General features: G+C 42.1%; 1 protein-coding gene across 2 annotated transcripts in view; it reads right to left on the bottom strand.

Annotated features, from left to right (window-relative positions):
- Positions 1-25665, bottom strand: part of DCLK1 (doublecortin like kinase 1) — a 356039-nt gene that overhangs the window by 40923 nt on the left and 289451 nt on the right. Inside the window, exons 7-11 of one of the 2 annotated variants that reach the window (XM_029209843.1) lie at positions 18920-19007; positions 15956-16064; positions 8762-8819; positions 8145-8264; positions 4592-4738 (exon numbers count right to left, since the gene is read on the bottom strand). In XM_029209843.1, coding sequence (XP_029065676.1) covers positions 4592-4738; positions 8145-8264; positions 8762-8819; positions 15956-16064; positions 18920-19007 — 522 coding nt within the window. The remainder of the gene's footprint in view (positions 1-4591; positions 4739-8144; positions 8265-8761; positions 8820-15955; positions 16065-18919; positions 19008-25665) is intronic. The other variant, XM_029209840.1, reaches the window with a different exon arrangement.

Here is a 25665-nt window from a genome sequence, read left to right as displayed (position 1 = left end):
TGGTCCTTAAAACAACTATACCAAAACCAACTTAGTCTATAGAGATTTATGTTTATCTCTTGTTAAATTTCATCTTACTGATTTGGGGCCTTTATGGAGCCAAAGATAGTTTTGGATCTCAAGTCTGTCATTTGATATATAGAATACATCTTCATCTCGGCCCACTGGCATGCTGATTAGGGCGGGGCTGGTGACAGACTCCTGTGAGACCCGCAGCTCCCTCCTCAGGGTGGTCCCCAATCCGTTCATCAACACTCTGGTGGCTCAAGTTCCTCATGCAGTGGACTGACTACAAATCTACTCAAATGTGTTTCTGTTTACAACCTCCAGCGCTCCATCTGTGGCACTGGCCTTATCTCCCAGTGTAGTTAGTGATCCTATCAGAAAATGGGTTTATTTGGGGATTAAGGGTCCTGGGATTAAGGCAGAAGGAAATCCATTATCTGGTGAGCTCCATGTTGGCTTGAAGTGGAAACTAAGAAGAGCTGGAGCACAACCTATGGTCATCACTTGGGGGAAAACAAGATAATTTATTACTAGATTCGACCCATTTCATGAAAACGAGGGTCATTAGCTGCACATGCCATTTTGATGGGCAGCGAGGAACAGGCACAAACACCTCGACAGAGAGTCGCTAAAAGGAAATTTCTGACCAAGAGAAGCAGTAACCCTGAGAAACTGCTTTCTCCCAGACGGTATTAAGGAGTTTAGAAGCAAAACGTTTCTTGAACAGAAATTTTTATATCTCAAGAAAATTACTGTGTTTATTTCCGGAATCTAATAAAAACTAGTGATGTCAGTTATTTGTTGCCATAAAGACTTTAATTTTCCTAAGAAGGAGGTATCTGCATATACATTTTAAAAAGACCCTCCCAGCTCCCTGCAGAACAACAGGCTGCTACTGATGATTTTTGCAGCCAAGGGTACAAGCTTGCCATCTAGTGGTGACTCATGTAAACTGAAAGCAGTTGATCTCAGACAATTTATGGGTTGTTGGTTTTTTTTTAAAGCAAAAGGTTCCTTTTTGTCATAAACTATCATGGCACTCGCACCCACCCACCCACACACAAAATGGTTCCATGCACAAGTGCAGCTGGGGAAGCACTGTAATCTCTCCCCCTACTCAGAGAGTTTTAGTCTGTGGCCAACGTAAGTCCTCAACGTAATAGATGAATTGAGAAATGACTAGGGCTTGTCACGGTGGGTCTGTCCTCTATTATGTGAAGTATCACCGTTCACTCACTCTCTTATCTAATCCACCCTCTCATTCACCTGTCACTCAGCCATACGATCACTTAGCACCAGGCCTGACGATTAAAGCAGAAAGAATCACGTAAAATCACTGGCATGATTAACTCATTTAAGAAAAAAACCCTTAGTAACAATGCAATAATAAAATTATAAGAGCTATTCGTATTGGGTCAGTTCCCAGTTTTTGCCTAAAATGTAGCTGGAAACATCACTGTAAGTCAAATTTTCTCATTAAGATGCTCTGACTTGATCAAATACTCAGACTTGAATAAATCATCCATATGATTAATATAGATCCTTAAGGCCAAGCTACGATATTTGTATACTGTTCTATAAGAATTAAAAATAAAAAATTCTAAAAGTTCTGCGTATGCAATGATGCTATATAAAATGAAATCTATAGCTGAAATGTCTACATTTATAAATCTTTGCTACTTATAATAAACATTAAACACTTAATTAGCAAAAATGTATCAGCAGTCTAACAATTTAAGGGTTTTTTGAGGTCTCTTAATAAAACAGTAATGCAAAGTGTGCAGTAAGGCCTTTTTTATTTCTTTCAGTTTCCCGGAGTTAGAAAATGGATTGAAACTCTCTGCATTAAATTTATTATAGCATTTTTCCAAAAATAGTCTCTAGCTCTACATTCTGCCACAAGATGGCAAATCCATGCCTGGGAAGATAGTAACATTTTAAAAGCAATGTCAAAAAAGATGAAAAATGATTGTTACAACGTAACATTGTACTGTTAAACAGTTTTATTTTTAGGGATAATTTAATTTTTATTACAAATAAAAGGGGAATAAAAAAGAAGGGAACTAATAGTCCCACGGTATCTCTTTATCTTCATACAGTCCCCTTAAAGGAGGCTCAAAGAAGTTAAGTATCTTGTTCAAGGTCAGAAGACTAGACAATGGAAGAGTGAAGCCCTTGGTTTTGAACTTTTGTCCATCTGCTATAAATCCTGAGTATGTGATTTTGTGCTTCCCGTGACAATTCTCTCTTATTTCCACATAAAGGTCAACAGAATATGACGTTAATAGAAGCCTCAAGTGCAATTAGTGATGTCATTCTAATTTTGTTAAAATTATTCTATTCTTCTACCTATTTTATCCTATAGTAGATTTATCCCTGCAAACATCACCACTCCTTACCACTCTCCTATAGAAAGAAATTACTATACTGGAGAAGCAGAATTACTTTAGTTTTTCATATATATATTTTAAACCTGCATTATGAATGACTGTAATGGTGTGTGTGTTTGTGTTTGTCTATATATATGTGTACACATATATATATGTGCATATATACATTTTTCACATTCTTAAATTAGAAAAGAAAGGAAAAAGGGAGAGAACTTTTTTTCTTTTTGGGTAATTTAAAGTAAACTATGTTCAAATGAGCACAGTACTTAAAAAGTATCCTGCAAATTGTCATTTTAGTAAAAGCACACTGCTATGTAACCATTTATGGCATTTATAGAAACAGTGCTCTGGTGAAAAGCAGGTTGAACAATGGGTACACAAAACTGAACTGCAAAAGCGGGAAGGAAAATGAAACTTTAATTTTCAATCACTGAATTTTCGGAGCTTAGAGAAATTTTTAAACAAAGGCTCAGTTGTAAGTCCGTTCCCATGAGACAATCCTACATATGTCAGGACACAGGAAGAATGAGTGCAGACAAGGCACTATGCAGAAAAGAATGTTTAGGCTACTGTGGAGATGTGGAATTTGAGGGGCAATTAAGTCAGAACTCCATCATTTGACCTCAACCACCTTCATTAGCCAGTAGCTACAAGATTACTAACTTAATTGCAATTAACTAATTGCTTGTGTATTTATTTCTTGAATGCCTACTTTTCCTACCTGAATGCCCCTCTGTGAAGGCATATGCCTCTCTGTTCCCTGGCACAGTCCATGGCACAGAGCAAGCACATAGAAAACCTCTCTCCCTAATTCACGGCTTTATGTAGTCTAGTGGTTAAAAGCTTGGGCTTTGGAGTAGGACATAGGTTGTGACCTTGGCCCTTCCACTTAAGAGCTGTGATTACCTCGAGGGGGTCTTTCAACTTCTAGGCACCCCGTTTCCTCACCTGTGAAATGGGACAGTAATAGACCTTACCCCGTATGGCTGTTGTGAGGATGGAATGAAATACCAAGAGTGAAGCCCTTAGCATGGGGTGAGCACAGGTGGTCTCCACAGAAGCAGGTCTTAACAGCCTTTATTGGTGGTGGGAGTTGGGCTGTGCATCTGCCGTTAAACTTGAGCGTTCATTCAGCTCACGTGGGGAGCTGGCTGCAATGCAGATCTGCACCCTGTCACCAGTCACCAGATTCTGATTTGGTGGGGCTGCAGGGAAGCTCAGAAATTTACATTTTTAACAGGCATCTGGGAGTAATTCTGATGCAGGGCGTCTTTGGACCACCGTTGGAGAAACACTGCTTTAGAAAGAGAATCATCATTTCCCAGATTTCTGAAGAGATGGACAAACTAACAGTCACATAATACATGACTCTTGGGGTTGGACAATGAAAGTAAAAGAACTATCATCTCGGGTGGGGGTGAGAAACTGAATATATTTCATTAAAATTCCACCCTGAATAGCCAACAAAATTTATGATACTCCCACATTCACTAGTTATAGCTCCCCGATGCCCAGCCTCTGTCTCCTGAATTCTTTCAATACTGTCCCCTTAACAATGGGATTAGGAGAGCATCCTCCTTTGCTTGCATGGAGAACTCTCAGTGTTTCCCCAGAGATACAAAGTTCATGAAAAGCAAACCCAACGGGCCTAAAGGGAGGACAAAATGTCTCTGATCTTTAAATCTGTCTTCATCATGGTTATTTTTATGCTGAGGGGCTGGTGTCTTGAAAACTCACAATGATTTATTCTCTTAGCTCTGAGATCAGATTATTAGGATGTAAATTGGGAGATTAAGACAAAGTCTAAAAAGGCTTCCATCTTTTTTTTTTTCCAAGTAGAAGCTTTCTAACACAAAAGTGCTGTTGATAAATAATGTAAGTGTAAATACTCCTCACGACTGGCCTGGCCTGGCCCATGGTCTTAACCATAGCCCTAGACTTCTTGAGCTCTATTCCTGTCCCCCTGCCTCGGGTTTTTATTTGCTAATAAATTAAGTGCTCCTAACGGTACACTAACCCTGACAGATCAACTTAAAAGACTAGTTTCCAGCTAGTTACTGAAGGCCAGCTGGAAAACAGCCTTTACAGTCATTTTTGTTTTTAAGAAAATGGAAAAGAAAAAAAAGAGAGAAATGCTCATATTCACTCATGAATGCTTGGAACTCAAGACATCCTGCAGTTGGAATCCCTCTTACCAGCAGATTCTCTGGTTTGATGTCACGGTGGACGATGTTGACGCTGTGTAGGTATTTGATGGCGCTGGCCAGGTTGTACAGCATCCCACTGGCGTCTCGCTCGGTGTATTTGTTAGTGGAAGTGATGGCATCGAAGAGGTCTCCTCCCTGAGACAGAACAGCAGGAGGAGAAGCACATTAACAGATGGTCCAATGGCGCTGCCTGGAGAGGCACGTGACACGCTATAAAGGGAGTGAAGGATGCGTTCAGGGTCTCTGGGTTCCGAGGGCTTTTCCTGCCACCTCTCTCTCAAAGGCCCGGAGACCATAGTGATTTCTCTCCCCACTGTGAGAGCCAGTGACATTTCCTCCAGAGCTCAAAGGAAAGAGAGAGGATTCTCTGCCTTTAAACTCCCAGCCAGGGAGGGGAAGCGGAGCCAGGTCTCCAGGTCAGAGGCCTTGTGACACCTGGGAATCCTGGTGGCATGTGCTACCCACCTCACGCCAACCGCCAGCAGAAGGTCAAACTCATAATCCCAAATCTCCCAAAATGAGAAACAGGTAACACCGCAAACTGCACCCTTAACAAAATGCTCTGCTGCCTTGTGAAATTACCACCACACACACGCACACACACACACGCGCACACACACACACACACACGCACACACACACGCACACACACACACTTCTCTTCGTTCTCTAGATTTAGGTCTCATGGAGTGGGCGTAGTGTTTTCTTTTTCAATAGTGTGCTTCTTTGTAAGAACAGAGAAAAGGACCAGAAACTGTCACTCCAAAGATGAAAGAGAAAGAGAGGGAGGAGGGTGGAGAAATTTCAAAGAAAGTTTTCTAGTACCATTATTCATCTGAACTTTTGTTTCCATTGTTCCTGGCTAATTTACCGTTATTTGGTGAAACAAAGATTTTAGGCTCCAATTTTAGATTCATTTATTTGAAATGCTTTCAGCGAAGTTGGGTCTGATTTACTGACAATGTGTGCATCCTTCTTGCACACAAGGTCCCAAGGAGCCGAGCCCAGTGGCTGACTGTGTTCATCTGTTACCTAACGGGCTAAGAGATTTAATTTTTTCTTTTTAAATAGCAAACGCAAAATAGAGCACTTGTAGGCTGACAATTTTCAAATCCTGACCTGGCCCTCTGTGACTCTGTATAATCTCTGCTCAGGGGAGGGGAGTGTCTCCCACTGACCCTTCAGCCGCAGCAGTTCCCAAGCTAAGCACATACATTTTGTTCCAAATGAACACTTTCCCTCTCAACATTCTGTCTCACGCAAAGGCAAGGCTGCTATGTGCCGGTTTGCAGTTGTTTCCATACCGCCTCGGGAGGTGGGGTTTTCACTGTGGTTCGCGTGAACAGCACGCCGGACCCTGTATAGGGCCATATGGGGTGACCCTGCCAAGCCTCCACCATCGTCCTGGTTATCTAGGCTCCAGGCAGCCTGTAAACTCATTTCTTCTTCACCTTCTGCAAATCAGTCAACAGATATTACCAGTCCTCCCTTTAAGGCGTGCCTCTGACACAGCCTTCTAGGCCGTCCCCCAGCTCTTTACGCAAAGCACTGTGTGCACGGACTGTCACCTTCCCACTCGACGTTTCTTTCTCTTGTCATGAAATCAGCGTTCCTTTCCCACGGCTCTCCCCGCTCTGCCCCCAACCTTCGTTCCAACTTGCTTAACCTCATCTCCTGCCTCTGTCTAGACCAGTTACATTAATGCTCCAGGTAGGGTATGTCTTCCCTGGTCACCCAAACAGGTCACACTCCCTCCTCACTCCATACCCGTCCTCAGTAGAGCCGCTTCCTGCAGTGTCCCTTCTACTCCCTTTGTCTTTCTCACTTGTGATGATCCCTTAGCAACGGGCCCCAGGGCCACCCCGTCCACAGGCCTCCCTTCCTCTGAACACACAAGCACTGTGCGTGCGTTTACATCCACAGCCAGAAGCCTGAAGTCCCGTTCTTGGTAATTGTGGAATTTCACTCTTAAGAACTGTCACTTCACTGTTTTCTGGAACACAGGCCTCATTTATCCTACAGCTTCAGGCCCTCCTGGGCATCCTACTGGCCTCTCAGGGTTTGACAAGCACAGGTCAAGCGAAATTCCTCAGGGGGGATGTCGTGGGAGACTTTCAGGTCAAGCCTGGGGTTGGCCTTCACTTCTCGGGATGCTTTCAGACCTGGCCTCACAGTGGTTCTCTGTCAGACTAAATGTAAGGGTACGATACAGTGGCTCAACTGAGGAGTCCCAGCACCCAGAGAGAATTCACAAAGGCTGTTAATGGACAATGTTGGTAATTACCAAACTATATTTGGTCATTAAGTGCCAACATGAAAATCTTCTGAATAAATGAAATTGACCTTTCTTTGTTGGAATAAACGGTTAGCATTTTTATCTCCCTTACTCTCGAACGTGACAGTAACCTGTGTTACTACAAACAAAAAAGCCCTCACCCTCAGAGAAACAAATCTTAACTTGAAGTAGAAAAAGAACAGGCTTCATCTATAAACATAAATAACCACTAAGTTAAAAAAGGCCAACAGAAGTAAAGCAAAGAAATTCTGAATGATGAAAGTTTACAGGCCCTAGAACGAACATTCTTCTATATAGTAACAGATTAGCTGATTAAATGCTTGCCTGGTCTTAAATCTTTACAAAAGGAAACCCCATATTCCAGGGTGCTGATTCCCACCACCAGCTCAGCTGAGCGATTCTAAACAGGGTTCCTGGAGCCCTAGCTGCTCACTGGCACACCGCGGACGGAGAAGATGATGTGACTAACTTATATCACTTTACAACTAAAGTAGAAATTACTTATGCCTTCAGTTAGAGTAACATAATAGAAAAGGCTTGAGAAAACTACGACTTCATGAAAATGAAACATTCAATTTTTAAAAACTTCTAATTAAGAAATTTTCAAGTATGGAAGTAGAGGGAACAAGGGGGTTACCTTTCACCTAGACTCAACCATAGTCAACATTTGGCCATTCCCAAATTCTATGATTGAGTAGAATAACAACTTAATTTTATGTGACAGGATGAGATTGTAACCTTCAGCGAAAGGTGGTAGACTATTCACATTATTATTAAGATGGTGCTATTTTTCTATTATGGTCGTGTCTGAAAGTTTAAAGCTTGCTCTTATAATAATGATACTTCTGGATGTAGTTCCTGGAAAAGTGAACGGCTTCTACTACAACAATAACAACAACTGTATTGGCATCTAATACTTTCTGTGTCACAGAAGCTGGTGAAAGACATCCCTCTTACCCTCACAATAGCATTCCTAGCCATTTTTATTCCTAGCAATTATTATCCTCATTTTACACAGGAGAGAACCGAGGTACAGAGAGGTATGCCTAGGATCAGGGAGCTATTTAGGTCAAGGCTGGGACTTGAACTTTTGAGTCTAATTCTAGCGCTAATACTCTTAACCATTATGCCAATGCACAGAAATAAGAGACTGGATGTTGGTGGGAGGAAATAAAGGAGAGAGCTCTACTGTATAGAAGAGTGGGGTGCCTTGTACAGGTTTATCTCTTTCTCCAAAATACACACCTTTACTAATTCCATGACAAGATACAGCTCAGTTGGTACATCCATCTCTTCGATCAGAAGAACGATATTGGGATGCTTCACTCTTCTTAAAATAGACACCTCGTTCTGGATCATGTGCTCCTGTTCAAGGCAAAAGTTACCTTAATCAAGATACACATCAAAATACATGAGGAGCGGACTCGAATGAACAAAACTATACTATTTGAAGATCAAGGGAGATGTATTTTGGGTAAAATATATGGAGTTTATCTTAAATTCTGATATTCACATAGCCTAGAATTGCCAAGAGATGTTGAAGGTCCTTAGAAAATGTTTGTAATTTCAGAACCTACCATGTTAAGTATAACTGCATATAGAAGGATGAAATGAAACTTAGATCACAAAAGTAACAGAAGTAAGCAAAGAGGCAAACACAGAGAAAGAACAGAAATAACATCCAATCATTCCAATAACTTTTATTCCAGGAATATTTATAGAATAAAGTTATATCCTAATACGTATATAACATTCTGTTCCACAGCTCCTAGCGTAAATTTATGTTTATTCGGGAGCTCATCTTTGTGTTTCATTCTGCCTCCAAAACACTGTATTTTCATAAGAATAAACCTTATACATACTTTGCCTCGACACTTGCTTTTCTTGATAATTTTCAGAGCATACTCCCTAGCAGTCGACCTGCAAAGAGAAAGTTTTTTTTTTTTAAAAAAAAAAAAAAACAAAAACAACTTAATTTCAGATCTGTTGCATCATCCTGTTAAGGACTCATTTCTTACCGCATTGATCTTGCATTGTGGTGTAACTGTTTTGTAAAAAATCCTTTTTTCCTTTTTTAAAAGAAATAAGTGAACTTTAAGGGGCTGACCAAGTGTAAGGACAACGGACGTGCTAGCATGGAACATTCACAAGCTGCTAACACTGTCATACTTGTAATAAAACTGCTGCTATTGCTAGTCCCATGCAGAAGTCCCCCTGCAAGGTGGCTGTGCTCTGCCCCTCCCTCTGAAGTGGTGTGGTCAGGATGTGAGTTTCTGCCCGTCTTCTTCCCAGTCTCTCTTGAAGTTCTCTCTCCACGAAGTGAAGTGTAGCTGTGACAGTTTTCGGAATGGCTCTCACGGCCACACTGACAACTCTCAAGACGCAGTTCACATTCTTCAGACTTGGGTTGTTTGCACCCCTGTGTGTTCCACTGGAGAACTAGCGGATGAGGTGCTCAAGGGATATAGAAAGGGATACAGCCATTAACTGAGCATCCCGTGACCTCCTGGGCCTTTCATCGCTGTCTCATTTGATAGAAGTGAAATGGAGGTGACGATGAAAATGAACTCGCTTTGCCAAAGCCTCACGGCAGCACTAAGGTCAGAACTTGGAGCTCTTGGGGTCTGTGCTTCGAATGCAGCCCCGCCAACATTGCCCCTCCTCCGCGGTGGGTGTGGGAAGGAGGGCTTAGTCACACTGCAGCTGTAAACAGCTTCCTCATTTGTGTCACCATTTCCCAGACACTGCAGTGCCAACCACGACAGGTCCACCGTCAAAGGACACAACGCATACTTCATAATCGTCAGAAACCACTACTCCACAAGCACTGCCATTTCATATCTGCTGGGGAAACCAAGAGAGTCTAGCTTTTCACCTACAGATAAAGGCCAATTTTAGAGGTCCAAATGAATAAAATGGGAGTGAAGGGGATCAAAAACAAAATTTTTAAATAGGGTTTTAGAATTTTCAGTATGGAGAATTTCCTAGGTGTACATTATGGCAAGAGCAAGAAAGTGATGAGCCTCCAAACAAATCATGAGGCCAGATATTAACAGTGTGTTTCAAGGGCATGTTAGAAACCATTCATGTCATTTACTTCTAAAAATACTTCTTCCGCTATACCTCCAGGACCTTCAGAGTCCTAGCCTGCGGAAAACCGTAAACATTGACCAAGTTGTTATAATTGTACCTGAGGAATGAAACTAGATTGAAACAATCATTTTGAAGCTGATTTTCTCCACTAGAGAGCGCTGTGGTTCGGATGCGAGGAGGTTAAACCCCTCTGCCTCAGGGCGGCTCCCCTGCCCGGATGCAGGGTACCCAGCGCAACCCGAATTGCCTCAGCCTCGTGAAGAAATGGACTGAGAGCCCCAAGTATGCCTCTGTTGATTCTTCAGGCCCCCGTGTGGGCAGAGAATATGATGGAGGAAGGCTGAGTCAGCCTTGGCTAAATGCAGGACTTGGGGTGCTAGATGACCCCACATAAACGCCAGACCTTCAGCAAGGCTGTGTGTGTACTATGGGATGGGGGTGGAGGAAAAGCACTTCAGTTAGAGGGCCAACAAAATACTTCCCATTAGAAATTTAAAATGTATGCGCAAACAGATAAATGAGAACGTGAAATTACTCATCTACGAGGGGAATCCTCGCATCACAGAAGGAGCACAAGGGTCCCTTTCAGTAACTCTTCTTAAGAGGCTTCTGAAGGGTCTGTTTGCAAATTTGAAAATATTTAATCGAGGAAAACTAAAAGCTGAAGTGTTTCTGGATTCTGCTTTTCGTGAATCACTAAAAATGATGACAAAGCAAATCTAAGACTGGAATACATGAGCAATTTCCTATCTAGTTTAAGATGCTTCATTTGATGGCAGGGAATCTGAACTCTTGGTCTGACAGCTTTGATAAAAGCCAGCAGTCCCAGGCAGGTACAGAGAGCTAGAATGAAGCCGACACTTGGACTCAGTGCCTCCACAAAGGGGATGGATGTGGGATGGTGCTGGTCAGAAGATCCAGGAATTTCTTGGCTTTGTCCTCTCCATGGCTACCAATTGATCCTCTGTTTCCCTAGAATGAGTAACACTTCAGCCTTGCTACACTCAAAGCAAAGAGCTGGTGTGGGACCCGGGAAGGCTGAAAATCCTCCTCTACAGCCGGATAGACAAGGAACAGAATCCCCAGGGAAGAAGAGGGTGTATTGGCTTCCAGGACACCAAACAATCAGGTTAGATGCTAAGCCTACAGCTGAGGGGAAAATGCAAGCAAACCTGCGTTGCAGTGGCCCTAGAGCTTACTAGGAAAAAGGACCTTGTGGGTTGACTACCCAGAACCTTACAAAATAGGATTAAACACTCAATTAGATTTACCCATATTTCATACCAGACAGTGAGCCCTGAGGAGGACCACCAAAATTAATACTGAAAGGTTTCTTTCTGGATTCCTTGAGGACAGAACTATAAAGTCACAATAAAATCCTTAATTACTAGAAGTGCATGTTTATAGGAAAGTAGCTGTATCTGGAAAATGAGACTAAAAACAGGTGCTAGGACTAAATGTACACCATAAGAATAAAAACTTCACTGCTTGCTTTAAGTTGGTAAATGAAAACATTTGGCAAGAAATAAAACCTCAAATAAAATATCTGCCTTCCTCCGTACCCTAAACTCTGAGGACCACTGCCCCCAGGTAATCATTCGGCAAGCAGCAATGAGCATGGTTCTTTGGTGGCTACAGAGGTGATGGAGACCTGGTCTTTGACCTCAAGGAGTCTACAGTTCCGTGCGTCGAGAAGGAGAGAAGACACCTGGATTGCTGTGGAACGTCCAGGCCATTTGCTTGTATGCTCCTGAAATTATATTCTTGACCTTTCATGAAATTACAGAAACCTCAAATGCCACAGCCAAAGCGGCAACAGCAGAACAAGCTTTGTTTTCCTCCTTGTCTACAGGAACTCAATTTGTAAAGTCACTTTCCTGTTAAGTTTGACCCAAGGCTAGAGCTCGAACTACTAGGGAGAAATGTCTGAATTTTACAAACTTGGACTAAATCTACTTTTTCAGGTTTGTACTAAAAATGGTTTGGAGAAAGCTGTCTTGTTTAACTGAACGATTCTCAGCCCTGGGGCAGTCTTCTTCTCACCCTTGCCCTCAGCCCTGGAGGGTAGCAGAATGTTTATGCGAAGGGTGCTCTGGACCAACGGGCTTTGGTTGTTTGCTGCGTTTTGAAGTTTTATCAAGATCATGTGGAAGAGGAAATGTGGCTTCCCAGGCATTCCTCTGACATGGCATTTACTGAATTTCAAGGCAGTCCTTTGCTTACGCGTCAGGTTCTCAAGCAAAGGGGCCCCGTCTTGACTCTCTTTGTAGCCCTGGAGATGGCCCAGCATAGACCTGAACTAGCAGGGGCTCCAAACATGTTGGTGGAGTTGTGAAAACTCCAGAGGCTGGTGGCAGTAAGGACAGTGACAGAAAGACCCTCTCCCCCAGGAAAGAGGGGTTGGTAAACAGCACCCTTTGTTTACCAATTAATCATAATAAGGCTAAATCTCAGGGCCTCCCTGGTGGCGCAGTGGTTGAGAGTCCGCCTGCCGACACAGGGGACACGGGTTCGTGCCCCGGTCCGGGAAGATCCCACATGCCGCGGAGCAGCTGGGCCCGTGAGCCATGGCCGCTGAGCCTGCGCGTCCGGAGCCTGTGCTCCGCAACGGGAGAGGCCACAACAGTGAGAGGCCCGCGTACCGAAAAAAAAAAAAAAAAAGGCTAAATCTCAGCCTCCTCTGTAAAGCAGAAAACTGAGGCATCCCACTGTCTTGTCAAACATCTTCAGAGTAGAGTTTTATTTTGAATTTGAACTTGGGCCCTATGGCTATCAGGTGCCAGAGCATCTTTAGGAAGGAAAGAGGAAAGAACACTGTCAGGTAGCTGAGAGATACTTAAAGTTCTTCATGCTGATTCCTCCTCCAAATCCCACTTCAGAAGGAAATGCTTTCCAACTATAGGTACCCGGTTCTTGAAAATTCTGAAGATTGTCTAGGTGGATGCAACCCATGTTGCTGACGCTAAAGTCTTAGCTCGTTCGGGTGGGTTTGGGCCTGCCTACCTTCATTGCCAGCGCTTTCGTTGTATAGTTCTTTGGGTTTACAGGTGGAGGAGAGAAAGAGGGAATCACGAGCAGCTAGAATTTTAATCCAGTTCTGATGCCTACGGTGCCAAAACGTGCAAGCAGTGCAGGTGGGGAGGAGGGCCAGGAGCCACCTGCGACACTGTCCCTGCTCATGACCGCATTACCGGTACCCGTGGCTTGAACGGTAATTAGTCCACACAGAGCCAGGAAGCCAGGGATGAAGGGCATCTCATTGTGAGCCCCCTACCCGTGCTCGGATCTCTTCTTAGTGCTTTTCAGCTTCTTGAGTTTTCTTTGGGGCTTCGAAAGGCTCCGCAAGACAGCTTCAAAAGTCCACCAACATCCTTTAGAATGTCCTCGGGGCTCCTGAGGCCACTCGAGACTGCTATGGGGAGATAGGCAGAAATCGAAGCAGACCTGGCATCCCCTACGATGGGATGTGCTGGCACGGGACCAGGGGAGGGACGGCCTCTGCAGCAATGTTACTGCATCCATTATTGCAGGAAAACCTTCCCTGTGACAGCATATTATTAACGGAGGAGAGGCATACTTGCCCTTTTTAATACATATTCCTCCTTTAAAATATGACAGAATGTACCCCCGCAAGCAATGTGTGCCATTCAAAACATTCTTAGCTCCCTTTTATTTTCCTGGACCTCTGGAAAATATTAAAAGATTGTTTCGTGATACCTCTGGGGAGAGAGGGCAGATGCCATATGTCCTTGTTCCGCGGGAGCGGAATACTAACACTTTTGGGAGGCAATCTGGTGTTTAGACTCTGACGATTCGTATGAGACCCAAGATGTGAACTCATGCAAAACGCACACAATGCAAACCAGAAAGAAAGAAATTAATTCAGGATGGAGAAATGATAAATTTCTATCATGGGAAGACCAGGACTGTGGGACTGAGATGCTATCGTGATCCGAGGACGAGCACATGGCCACCACTACAGACTCAACAGATGACACACCCTGGCAAGGAACCAGGCGCCGCGGGGGAAGGGCACGGGGATCTGCTAGACACGGGGTTTTCTGCTGCAGAGGAAATTAAGTTTAAAAGGGCTGGGCTTGCTATCAGTAAAAGTATCAATGAAATATAAAATTATATAAATGCACACACTCTTCCACCCATTACTCTGGGGGTGGCTTTCCCGACTTAACTTCTATCTTCTTTGTACAGGGACAAATGTGTTGTGTGTGACTTTGGCTCAGCGAAGCCACTTTCTTACGGAAGACCCCTGGTCCGAGGTAGGAGGCACTGGTGCAGAGTGGTCCAAAGGCGTGGGTTTGGGAGCTGAACTTGAATCCCTGCCTTGCTAAGTACTTAACTAGCTGAGTACTTAACTTACTTGGGCATCTAGCTTCTCCGGGCGTTCTTTATATGAGATGGAAACAGTTTGGGATTATATATAATAATCCCATAACTATGGGATTATTATGATAATTAAATGAAGTATCGTAAGTTAAGGGCCTTGTATGTAGTTTATGCTCAGTAAACAGTGGCTGCCCCTGTTTGAGGAGGTGTGAGGCCCAGGAAAGTCATGGGAAAATTTCTGTATTTCGCAGTCATGCAACAGATGGTCAAACTTCATGGTGGGAGTGGGGGAATGAGGGGGAGGGGAAAAGTGGGGCAGCAGGATTAGCAAAGGGATTTTTCAAGCTGCCTGTCACTCATGCCCGTCCCCGACACAGAGCGGCTGCTCTAGGGGTCGCTGTCACCGTCCTCAGGAATGACTTGGCCCAGCTGCTATGTTGAGTGGGGCAAAGTCTGAGACCCACTGCTCCAGGGGAGCCTAAGGAAGGCTCCGCTACCTTAGTCAGGCAAAGGGTGAAGGGAAGCAAATCAGTGGTCACTGGCCAAACTCAGGACCCTCACAGTGTCTGAGGCCCTGGGCAGACGTCCAGCTCTAATGTGGCATGGATCTTCATTTCTAAGTCAACGGACTTGGAGAAAAATAAGTTCTGGGTTTTGCAGACAGAGCCTCTAGTCTGAGACATCCTCTCTGAGTGGAGGTGGAGATTAAAGCATTCTTTCCACACAGTGTTGAGAACTCGGGCAGCGCATAGGGCCCTCTCCCAGGGAGTAGGCGAAAGGGGAGCACAGAAGAGCAGTGGGGAAGGTGCTCACCCCAGACCAGCCCCCAGGGAGCCAGCGGACCCACTCCCTGAAGGAACCAGGTGCGTGCCCCCGCCTTTCCAGTACTCTGCTCAGCGGCCCTGAGAGGAAGTTGCTGGCTGACCAGGTCCCCCGTAAGAAACGAACTCCAAATCTCACGCTGGGCTTAGGGTTTGAGGCGGTCTTGATCTGGGCTATGACTATTACTTGTCACTTCTCCAACCAGTAGCCCCAGCTACTGCCCTTGATTAGGTATCAAGGTCCCAGGGATAAACCTTTCACTCCAAGTCCTTCCCTTTGGCCCACAAGAGTGCCTAGTTCATTCGTTTTAAAACATTTGAATGTATTAAATGCTGTTTTTGTCAGGATCAGAACAGATACATTTTGAAGTTTTTTGAAGTTACTGTATTTAATTTTATGAAAGTTATATGTTAGAGATATACACCCCATATAAGAATGTTCTGACCTTTACAAAATGTCTCAAAACAGTGCCGAAAAAACTATTCAATAGTTCTTTTTGTTTGTTTGTTTGTTTTAACAAAATAAAAGGACTTACCTGAAAGCTCTGGCAAAGTTTTGCTGAGTACATTAAAAAGAAAAATCAAAGTCCTTAATTTATAGATTGTCCCCAGGAATCACTACATTTTTCAAATCTGTTGTTAGATGGGCTTTTCTTTCTTTTAAATATTTTTTTACATCTGGAGTTGAGACATTAACCTATTCCATATGTGCCACAGACCGCAAATAAAGACGCTGTCTTGGAAAACATAACGCCAAGTGCTTCCTTTAAAGCTCAATGCAAATGATATCCTTCTCACCTTTCTACACATTCCTTGACAACAGCAAAATTTCCATCTCCTATTGTCCTTCCGACTTTATATCGTTCTGTTATTGTGGCTGGAATCTGGAAGCCTTCCTCCAGCACTTCTGAAAGAATCATTAGTATGTTTTTATTGGTAGAAAAGGGAACACAGATGTTGCACAAAAGAGACGTTCAGAAGTATCATCTAATAGACTGGAACTGATTCAGCGTCAATATGTCATTTTCTGTATAGGGAGGCCAGTCCCCGACTCCCACCTCCTTGCCGACATTGCATCACCAACCATTATTACTAAGACGAATGATAAACTAAAAGGAAACGTAAAATGTATGGGGTCCACTGCCACCTAGGTAATGTGCAACTTATGCTTTCTGCCGCAGTGGGGATTCTGAGGAGGAAGTTTCACTTTTCATTTCATGCCAATTTGATCAATAGCGTTTACTGCATACCCATGGTGTCCAGAAAAATGACATTCCTAGGTAGGGAGGAAGATTCGGTTCGTAAGGGACTCTGGGCCTCTTGACATTGTACAAGCATGAGAAATGCCTGCTGTTTGGACACTTAGCTTTACTACATCCTGAAATAGAGATCTCCATAAAATTCCTTATGAACTAAGCACTGATTGCTACCCCTCCCCAGTATCAATAAGCAGATTTTAGACAAATTTCTCACCAGATGTTGAGTTAAAACTGCAATATCTATTATGTCTGTGAACAGAACAGTTTTGTAGTTTCAACTATGTTAGTGCCACTAACACAACGCATTTTCCCCCTTAAAATGCATTTTGAAATATTTTACAAATGCCTAATAATGCTTTAAATATCTAAGGCCATAAAACTAAATAAGCCACACTTAGGTCACATAAATATAGTGGATAACCTTTAACATCTTAGGGGTATAAAAAGGCTTTTATAGCTGGGCTCTAAAATTTACATGCTTTAAAGTTATAAATCCTGGCTTTCCCTCAGGCAACCTGAATACAAAATGTGATGGAAGCCTAGTGTGCTTTCTAAATGTGCTCCTTTTCTGACCTTTAATCATAAACTGAGACTAAACATTTCTTCTCAAAATAAAATTAAAACCGTAGGTGGCAAATGGGCTTTCTTGGTGATTTCCGTGTTCTCATTGAGTTTAGTCTGCAGGGTTGGGGAACGGGAAATGGAAACTCACAATCAGCAGATATCTGCTTTAGGACCTTTACTCATTCTGGTTTTGTGATCATTTCCAGTCTACACCACTCTGGATTCTAGAGTGGAGGAAACTTCTGGAAAGCGTGTACAAATGTAGGACATTTTCTGCTGCTGCTTTTGTCCTCGGCATTTCTGCAACCTCTTCACCTCTTTACAGGTGACATTTTACGTTTAACCCACTAGAAGCTATCTCAGTGGTCTCCGGAATAAAGCGAGACCTGGGGACTTACCTCCACTCTCCCCCACCCCCTCGATCTCACCCCAAAGAAGCCACAGTTTTGCCTCCGTTTGAAGGATTCAGCCTGGGGATTTTTGTCTAGCCCATGGTTATTACAGAAAATGGTTGGAGAAGTTTCAAATCCACTGCAAAGCACCCGAATTTACAAAATATCTCTCGGATGACACGGTCTTAAGGCTCTTTACTACACGGATAGTAAAAGTAACCATCCTTAGCTGTCAGCGGCAACCCTGGCTTCAGATGGGAAATGTAGGGAGGTACTTCCATCCTTCCTTCCACTGGGCACCCATCTGGAGCACATGGCTTGGGATTTTTTTCCTGACTATTGAAAAAAATGTATCTTTTAGGCTTTTGGATAAGAAGAGTTAGCCAAAAAGGCTCTGTCAAGGACCATTTCATTTCATTAGGTAAATAAAACACATTGGAACAAAAGAGGCTTCTGAATTTCATACTTCTGGAAATACCAAAAAAGTCTGATATTGTATGGCAGTCAAGAAATAATCCTTGGGTAAGTCAGGTATCTCACGTAACATAATAAAAGTGTTTCCCCCAAATGGTACTTTACTGGAAAATTAAATCATATTATTTAAAACAAATAAGGGGTGCTGATTCTGTAACAGTGGCTTGATCATATCAGTTTTATACTTTAGTTTCGAAATACTTTCTCATAATGGATTTGAGCCTGATAATAACCCCCAGGGAGGAAATAGGCATATATTACAATCTCCATTTCGCAGAAGAAAAACTGAGATGTGGAGAGCCGAAGAGGCTTATCTAAAACAATCCAGGAGTTAGCAAAAAAGTCTATTCTGGAATCCACATCATCTCACCACTTTCTGAAGGGAATTCACTTAAGGTCCAAAGAATATTTTTGCAATTGCCATCAATTCATTCTTTCTGTAAAGCCAGATTTTCACATGTTGACTTCACTTAAGTTAGGGTGCCTCTGCAGGGCTATCACAGTCAAGCAAAAGAGTCAAGATGTAGGGGCTTCCCTGGTGGCGCAGTGGTTGAGAGTCCGCCTGCCGATGCAGGGGACGCGGGTTCGTGCCGCGGAGCGGCTGGGCTCATGAGCCATGGCCCCTAAGCCTGCGCGTCCGGAGCCTGTGCTCCTCAACGGGAGAGGCCACAGCAGTGAGAGGCCCGCGTACCGCAAAAAAAAAAAAAAAAAAAAAAAGTAAAGATGTCTTTCTTGTTCCAGAAGTGAACAAAATTTGGAACAACAAAGGCAACAATTACCCCCTTTTATTTGCAAAGTGGGCAATAGCTGGCTTTGTTAGGGTGCTTATACCTTCAGAGGATGGGAAACGACTCCACATTAGGCTAACTCCCTCTTCCCGGCCCCCGAGAGTAGATACCGTCCCTGGTGGGAGCCACGTTCAATCCTACCCCCTGGCTACGAGCCTCTGAAGCTGCTTCAGGCTCATTCTGCTGGAGAAGTGACAGTTTCCTGGTGGGTGTAAATTTAGCCAGCCCATCCTCTGCCCAAGCACAAGCTGAGCCTTCTCCTCAGACACCAAGTCCAAAACTCACCACCTTCTCCAGGTCCGTCGTTCTCGTCCATCGAGCTGCAGACTTTGGTGGATGCCAGTGAAGTGGAGGAGCCGCCATGCTGAGAGCTCTGCGGGGGGAAACAGAAACAGAGAATAAACATCCTCGGTCCCACTACCTGAGTCTCCAGGTGCTGTGCCCAGCCCAGAATCTCGGGAGGTAACCGTACCCACCACCAGGGAGAAATTGGTCTTAACACTCGGAAAGGGAGGCTCTTAGACTATTCATTTGGGACTACCTCTCCCCCCACCCTATTACCCAACAACAGATGGCGTTAACTGAGTCAGGCTCATCACCGTCCTTTGGATGTTCCGTGATTTTTTATTTCTTTTTCTCAACGTTAGCATCCTTTTGCGCACTGTTTAGGTTTGGCAGCTTTGAGGTATCTCACCTCACTCTTCCACACCCTCATCTGCAAACAGGCTTCAGATAAGGGGTCATTCTGATCTTTTTTTTTTTCTATTCTTACCATAGAAAAAAATTTTCTTCAGTTTGTTTTTTATGGAATATCCTTTAAAAAATATTCAGCTTTGCCACATCCTTGGAGAAAGGTTGAAGAGTGGGTTTCTTAATTCCATTTTGAGATAAAGGCATAGCACTAAGCAAGTTATTGATACATTAAATGTTACATAGCAAGAAACATTGACTTATTATTACTTTTATTCCTGAGGCAAAGAGAGAACTGAAAGCCTAAGCCTGTGATTCCTTTGTAAATTTGGGGTGTATTTGGACCCAAGACCCATGAGAGCAAACAGGGTAACAACTATATTACAAAGCTCAGAGGATGAAACAATACCAAATATTTAATACTGTGATCAGCCACGAGGCAGTACTTTAACAATGAATCTTTCCATCCCTCTATCTACTCCTTGAGAAAGCAATTTGCACATTTCAATGCTATTTCTAAACAGTGAACACAGCTTGTCCTAAAAGATCCTCCTTCTGTTTCCTTGGGTTTATCCACTTGGTTGGCCTGATGGGAGCCTGGAGGCGGTGAGGGGCGGCATGGGCTCATGGTGCCGGCTGTCTGTGGAGCAGAGAGAAGGGAGAGAGCGTCTGTAGTTGAATTAATAATGAAGAGGTGGCGAGAAGCAAAGTTGACCTACTTCTGCTCTGCTTACCTGTCTCCCTTCAACCTCCTCCCCATTCCATCCAGCCTTAACTGTGCACAAAGTAAGTAGGAAGAGAAGTTTTACGTACTGTCATTGTGCCCAACAGTATCTTGCCATTACGCCCAACAATATCAGGAAATTCAAAGATTTTAGTCTTCACCCAAAGGATGAATATAATCCGGCAAACGCTACTTCAGTCACTGCAGCGCCATTTGAGTCAACTGCCATAGCACATTCTCCTGGGTCCGCTAAGATGACCACGTTCCATGGGACGAGTTCATCAAAGCTGACAGGTGACACGATGGGAATAAAAGTTAAGTTCATGGCATTGATGCATCTGCTTCCTCACAGGACTTTCTAGAAGTTTTGTGGTTACTCTAGTACACCACATGCCTGAAGGTCACCTAGTCTGTGTGATGTGCCTTTTACTTTCCAGTATTGTAATAATCCCCCAATCCATCAGCCTGGTGACTTGAGCTGTTTCCATCCTTATATCTCATTCAATCTCCCTTTGTGACCAGAAGCACGCATTTGTCCTGTGGCAGGCCAGAAAGGATTCAGATTGCGACCCTGAAACAGAGTTTTTCTTGCTGGGACACTAACTGTGCTGTCATAACCAACTCTGTCGAAGGCACTATAAATGTATGAGCCTCTAAGTGTGCTCTTCTGACTTTTACGGATGTTTGTTTGTGAAAACCTGATATCTATAATATTGGAATACATGGCTGAGACAAGGCAGATTTACGATGTCGAGGTCTGGAGAAAAGAAACATTAACGCTACCGCATTTGAGGGGAAGGTTTGTGTTTTCCAGAACAGGGAGATCTTTTATCCCTTGTGTCATTGCTTGTGCTGTAAACAAATGGTGTTCCAAGCAGAAAAGCAGTAAGGAAATGTCTAAAATGTAGACTTTCTCTTCTGGGCCTTCTGATCCTTGAATTTCTTCCAGCAGCATCACAAATGGTGTTTAATAATGCAGACACACTGTGGTTTGGGATGGCAGGTGCTGTCCTGTCATATGGCGTTTTAGATTTTAGAATACAAAGACACATTCTTTCAGAATCAAGCATTCAAATTAATAGACTAGTAGCGTATTTCCTAGCAAAGATGTCCACGACTTATGGACTCAATTCCAAAATCTTGTTCTTTTAATAAGAACGTCAGATTCTCAATACAGAATTCTGACCCAAATAACATGAAAACATCTTTTAAACTGTAATGTTTAATAAACTTGCTGGATATTATTCATTAAACTGCCTTATCAACTAATGAATTGCATTTTCAACAGTGCCACCAAATGTCTGATGCCCTTCAAGCTGGCCATAGTGCCAGCTGTGTTTTTCTCTGCCTTATGAACAAAAAACCCCTCAGGTTTTTTAGGCTCTGGTTAAAAAAAAAAAAAAAAAAAAAAGTAGGGTTAACACAAGTCTGCTTATGTTTAAAATTGCTTATTTTCAACTTTAGGTTTGAAAACATACTCCAAGTCATTTCAAATTTCATACTGTCTGAAGGTAACAGACAATTGTAAGAGAAAAACATTTAATTACAAACACGGTACTCTGAAAATGGAAAGTTCTCATTTTATTTACTATGCTCAAATGACATAAAATAAATGTATTAAATTTCTAACGGTGTTAGCTCTTCTTTTCCCCCAAAGAAGTAAGATAGTTAACATTATACACTTTTCCAAGACAATGACCATTTATGGATTCAACGAATTTCAGGGACTGAAATGGACCTTAAATATTACCTGTTCTACCCTACTTCCACTGAGAGACCAAATGCCCACTACAAAAATCCCAGGCACGTGGTCAAATGGCCTCTGTCCAAACACCTCCAATACTGAACACATTACTTCCTAAGGCAGCCCCCCTAACTGTTAATGAGGCAAAGAAAGTTCTTCCTTAAGTTATGTTCAAATGATGCCCCTCTACATCTCCTATTTGTTGTTCTTAGCTCTCACCTCTGGAGCCACCCAGTACAGTGCATTTCCCAACAGGACAATGTTTCCGATATTTGGAAAGAGATACTTGGCTCCTTCTGTGTCTTCTCTTTTTCAATTTCAATAATCCCAGTTTTCTGGGTTGTCAGTCATCAGACAGGGCCCCGTGACCCCTTGACCCTCCAGTTGTCGATTTCTCTGGTTAATGCTAGTGCTCAAAACAAATGCAATATTCTAGGTGTACCCGGACCAGCACAGAGAGAGAGAAGGGTAGAGCTTTCTTCCTTGTGAATAGAGTATTAATGCACTTTAAGATCATATTGGCTTAACAGTAACAACATAACTTTTAAGCCTACACTGAACTCACAGTGTGTTAAGATATCCTTATTCTGTATTTGAGAGGTTGGCGTTTTGGATCAAGTCTAAGACTTCGCATTTACTCATGTTAATGTCATATTTATTACATTCATATCCTTCCAGCCCGTTATTTTTGGATTCTGATTTTGTCACTTAACATTTTTGCTGTCTCTCCCAGTTGAAATCATTCAGTAATCACCACAGCCCTTTGAGTACCCTGGTAACTACTCCTAAATATACTACCTTAGACGGCGTGGGAACATTTTGATTATTGCCCATAAGTCTGATTGAAGGATTTTGAAAATACTAAAGGGAAAATGTGTAGGTTCTTGTTCTTTAGAATTAACCCAATGAGATGAATCAGCCTCTATCTATGACCTACAGAAGCTAAAAGGCCCACTTATATTTTTGCATGCTTATAAATGAAATCAATTTACTTATTTGGTTTTTCTGAGAGGATAAACCATTTTATAGGATACATGATGATAAGATTTTGTGTTTGCTTCAGTCAGTATGCGAATTCCAAGGCATAGGGGTGTACAGTGCAAAACATAGTAATTTTAGAACTTAATGCAATTAGCTGCTCTAAGAGATATTCTGACATTTGAAATGTCATTGCTTCCAGGCAGATTTAATGGGAACCAGGTGGACAGGTTGCTGGCACCTGGATGCTTTTATGGCACACCTTCATAAAAGCACTGGCCTCAGTAAGAACACATCCTAAGTGTAGCTTTGGATCATGTAACAGATGGAGAACATATCACACTTTTTTGAAGTAAGTGAGAAAGCTGACATAACAGTTCTAACCACATTTTACCAAGATGTATCTGATGACTATGTAGTAAAAAACAGTTCATTTCAAACATAAAATGGTACGAGTTCCTCCTGCCACTTGTATTAATGGTACTCAGCTGGGGTCCACACCGAATAATGACTACAAAAATATCCAATTGATCCAACTGATGTAATTAAGGTAGAAAAACCTCACCAGATAACTTGAGCTTTTTCTGGATAATTACATTGTTTCCACTTCACATTCTGTCTCGGCATGCAGTTATTACTTTGTTAACTTTTTTTTTTGGAAAATGGCAGTAAAAGAATTTAGAAATCAACTGGATCAATTTTATAAAGGAAACACAACCAACAAATATTTAACAAACTCAAATAATTGTTTTGGTGATCCTGACTTGAGGCCTATAGAATGTCTAAAGATGATCTCATATAACAAAATTAAATCATAACCTTTGTGTAGAGAGCTTGAAATCCAAGGGACTCTGTGTATATAGAAAAAAACATACATTCATTTACTTTCCAAGTGGGTAGAGAACAATAAGTTGATGACATCAATCTACAATAACTAATAAGGCTCCATTACTTGAAGCAAGGCACAAAAGTAATTCCTTTTTCCAAATTCCCTTGTCCGCATTCTCCATAGTATGCATAACCTAAAGTTTACAGCACAGCAAACACGTGCATAACTCAGAATGAATACTGAAATGCGTAAGAAGTTATAAACATTTGGTCAGAGTTTTAAAAGGACTGTAGAACTGTCATTCATAAAATAGGTTTACTCAGAGGAAGAGAAAATGAAAATGGGAATACTGAAATCTATGTTAGTGAAACCACGGAGCCAAGATATCAAAGATAAACACGTTTAGTTACGATTCTGTTGTATGGGGCAGTCTGCTTTGCTGCTACCATCTAATCACTATGCTCACTTAAAGCCAGGATCTGTACATTTAGAATCTCAACCATTTGTCTTGGTGGGCACCAGGTCTCCTCTTAGGAGTTCCTCGCTGTGAAATCATAGTTTGGAAGGGGAATCTCCTCTCAATAAAATAATTCCCTCCATGATTTACTCCTCAGTTTGGATTCCCAGCACTACTCTTTCAGGCACCTGCTCCATTTCACTTTGAAGTCTATTATATTCAGAAAGTAGAAGCACAATTTGGAATTTTATAAACTTGTAAACATTCCTTCCAGCTGTACCATTATTGCTTTGAGTACTGACTATATTTAGGTTATCATGGAAATAATAAAGAGAACCAATTAAAGCAAACTATAATTTTAAGGTTAAAATGAACCTAGTAAAAATGTTAGATTTAAAACCAGAATTTTAGACTTCTATAATAATGTTAATGTAAAAAATTTTTTTCTAACTAGGCCAGTAGAATTTTCTATTCTCCCTTATATACCATATTAAGAATGAAACAGATTATGGGTCTTTGTTCTATATTAAAGTTGGGTAATCAAGTTTGTTATTATAGTTATTTTATGATACATTTATTTATTTAGCACTTTTAAAATACCTTTCATACACACACATGCACCTATATACACATGCACATTTTTTCCCCCTGCAAGTTAGATGACTTTGGGAAAAAGGCCTTCATGCCCAGGAGGAAGTTACTAGGGTTAAAATTTCTTTTTTTTCAACCAGTTGCCAATTTGTCTGACATATTCACCATTAATGCAACCCTGAGAGGCAAGTGTATCAATGATTTTAATAGAACCAACTAAAACAGAATTCTTCAACAAAATAGTCGTATTTCATCGCTACTGTCGGTATTTTATACTTTGGATGTCATGCGGTGTCATTCTGCAGTATCTCAGGTATTATCTGCTGATGCTAATTACATCATAAACCACCATAAATATGATTATGAATGTAACCCTCACCCCACACAGTCATTTCAGTTTCAATGTCTACTTATCAAGTTTGCTGAAAGAAACTCACTGAACAACGTAGGTGGTTTTTCCTGTTTATTATAGTTATTTTTAAGGTGGTAAGTGTCACAACATTAACTTTGAGGGGAATAACATGGTCCAGTGTGAAACACAAGGTACAACATTTTACAGTGAAGCCACAGTACAAAGTGATGGAACTTTCAAAATTGGGTAGGTCAATGAAACATTTCATCATTTCGCTCTGTAAAACTGCTGATGGCCTCAACTGATGGATTTTTAAAACATGTTGCTGTTTAAAACATTTTAACACCAAATGCTTTTTTTAAGAAAATGCTCATCCGAGTAACTCAAACTGTAAGCAGGAAATATGTCAACCTCTCTGCAAAAATTTTGTCCAAATTGACAACATTCATAGTGTATTTCAAAGTAAAATGTCCTCAGAACAAATAAACTCAATTCCTTGCTTGTTGATGAATATAAACTCAAAGAAACACATCACAAGAAAATTAACTTTCATAGTTCTTTGCCTATGACCTTTCAGATACCTACTACCCTGGCTTCAAAACCATTTTGTGGCCATATATAATACAAACACCCATGTATTACATGCATCATTTATACTATCTTGGA

The sequence above is a fragment of the Monodon monoceros genome, unplaced genomic scaffold (assembly GCF_005190385.1).
Source record: "Monodon monoceros isolate NGI ecotype Baffin Bay Population unplaced genomic scaffold, NGI_Narwhal_1 Super_Scaffold_8, whole genome shotgun sequence".
NCBI classification, from domain to species: Eukaryota; Metazoa; Chordata; class Mammalia; order Artiodactyla; family Monodontidae; genus Monodon; species Monodon monoceros.
This window is presented reverse-complemented; position numbering and strand designations above follow the sequence as displayed.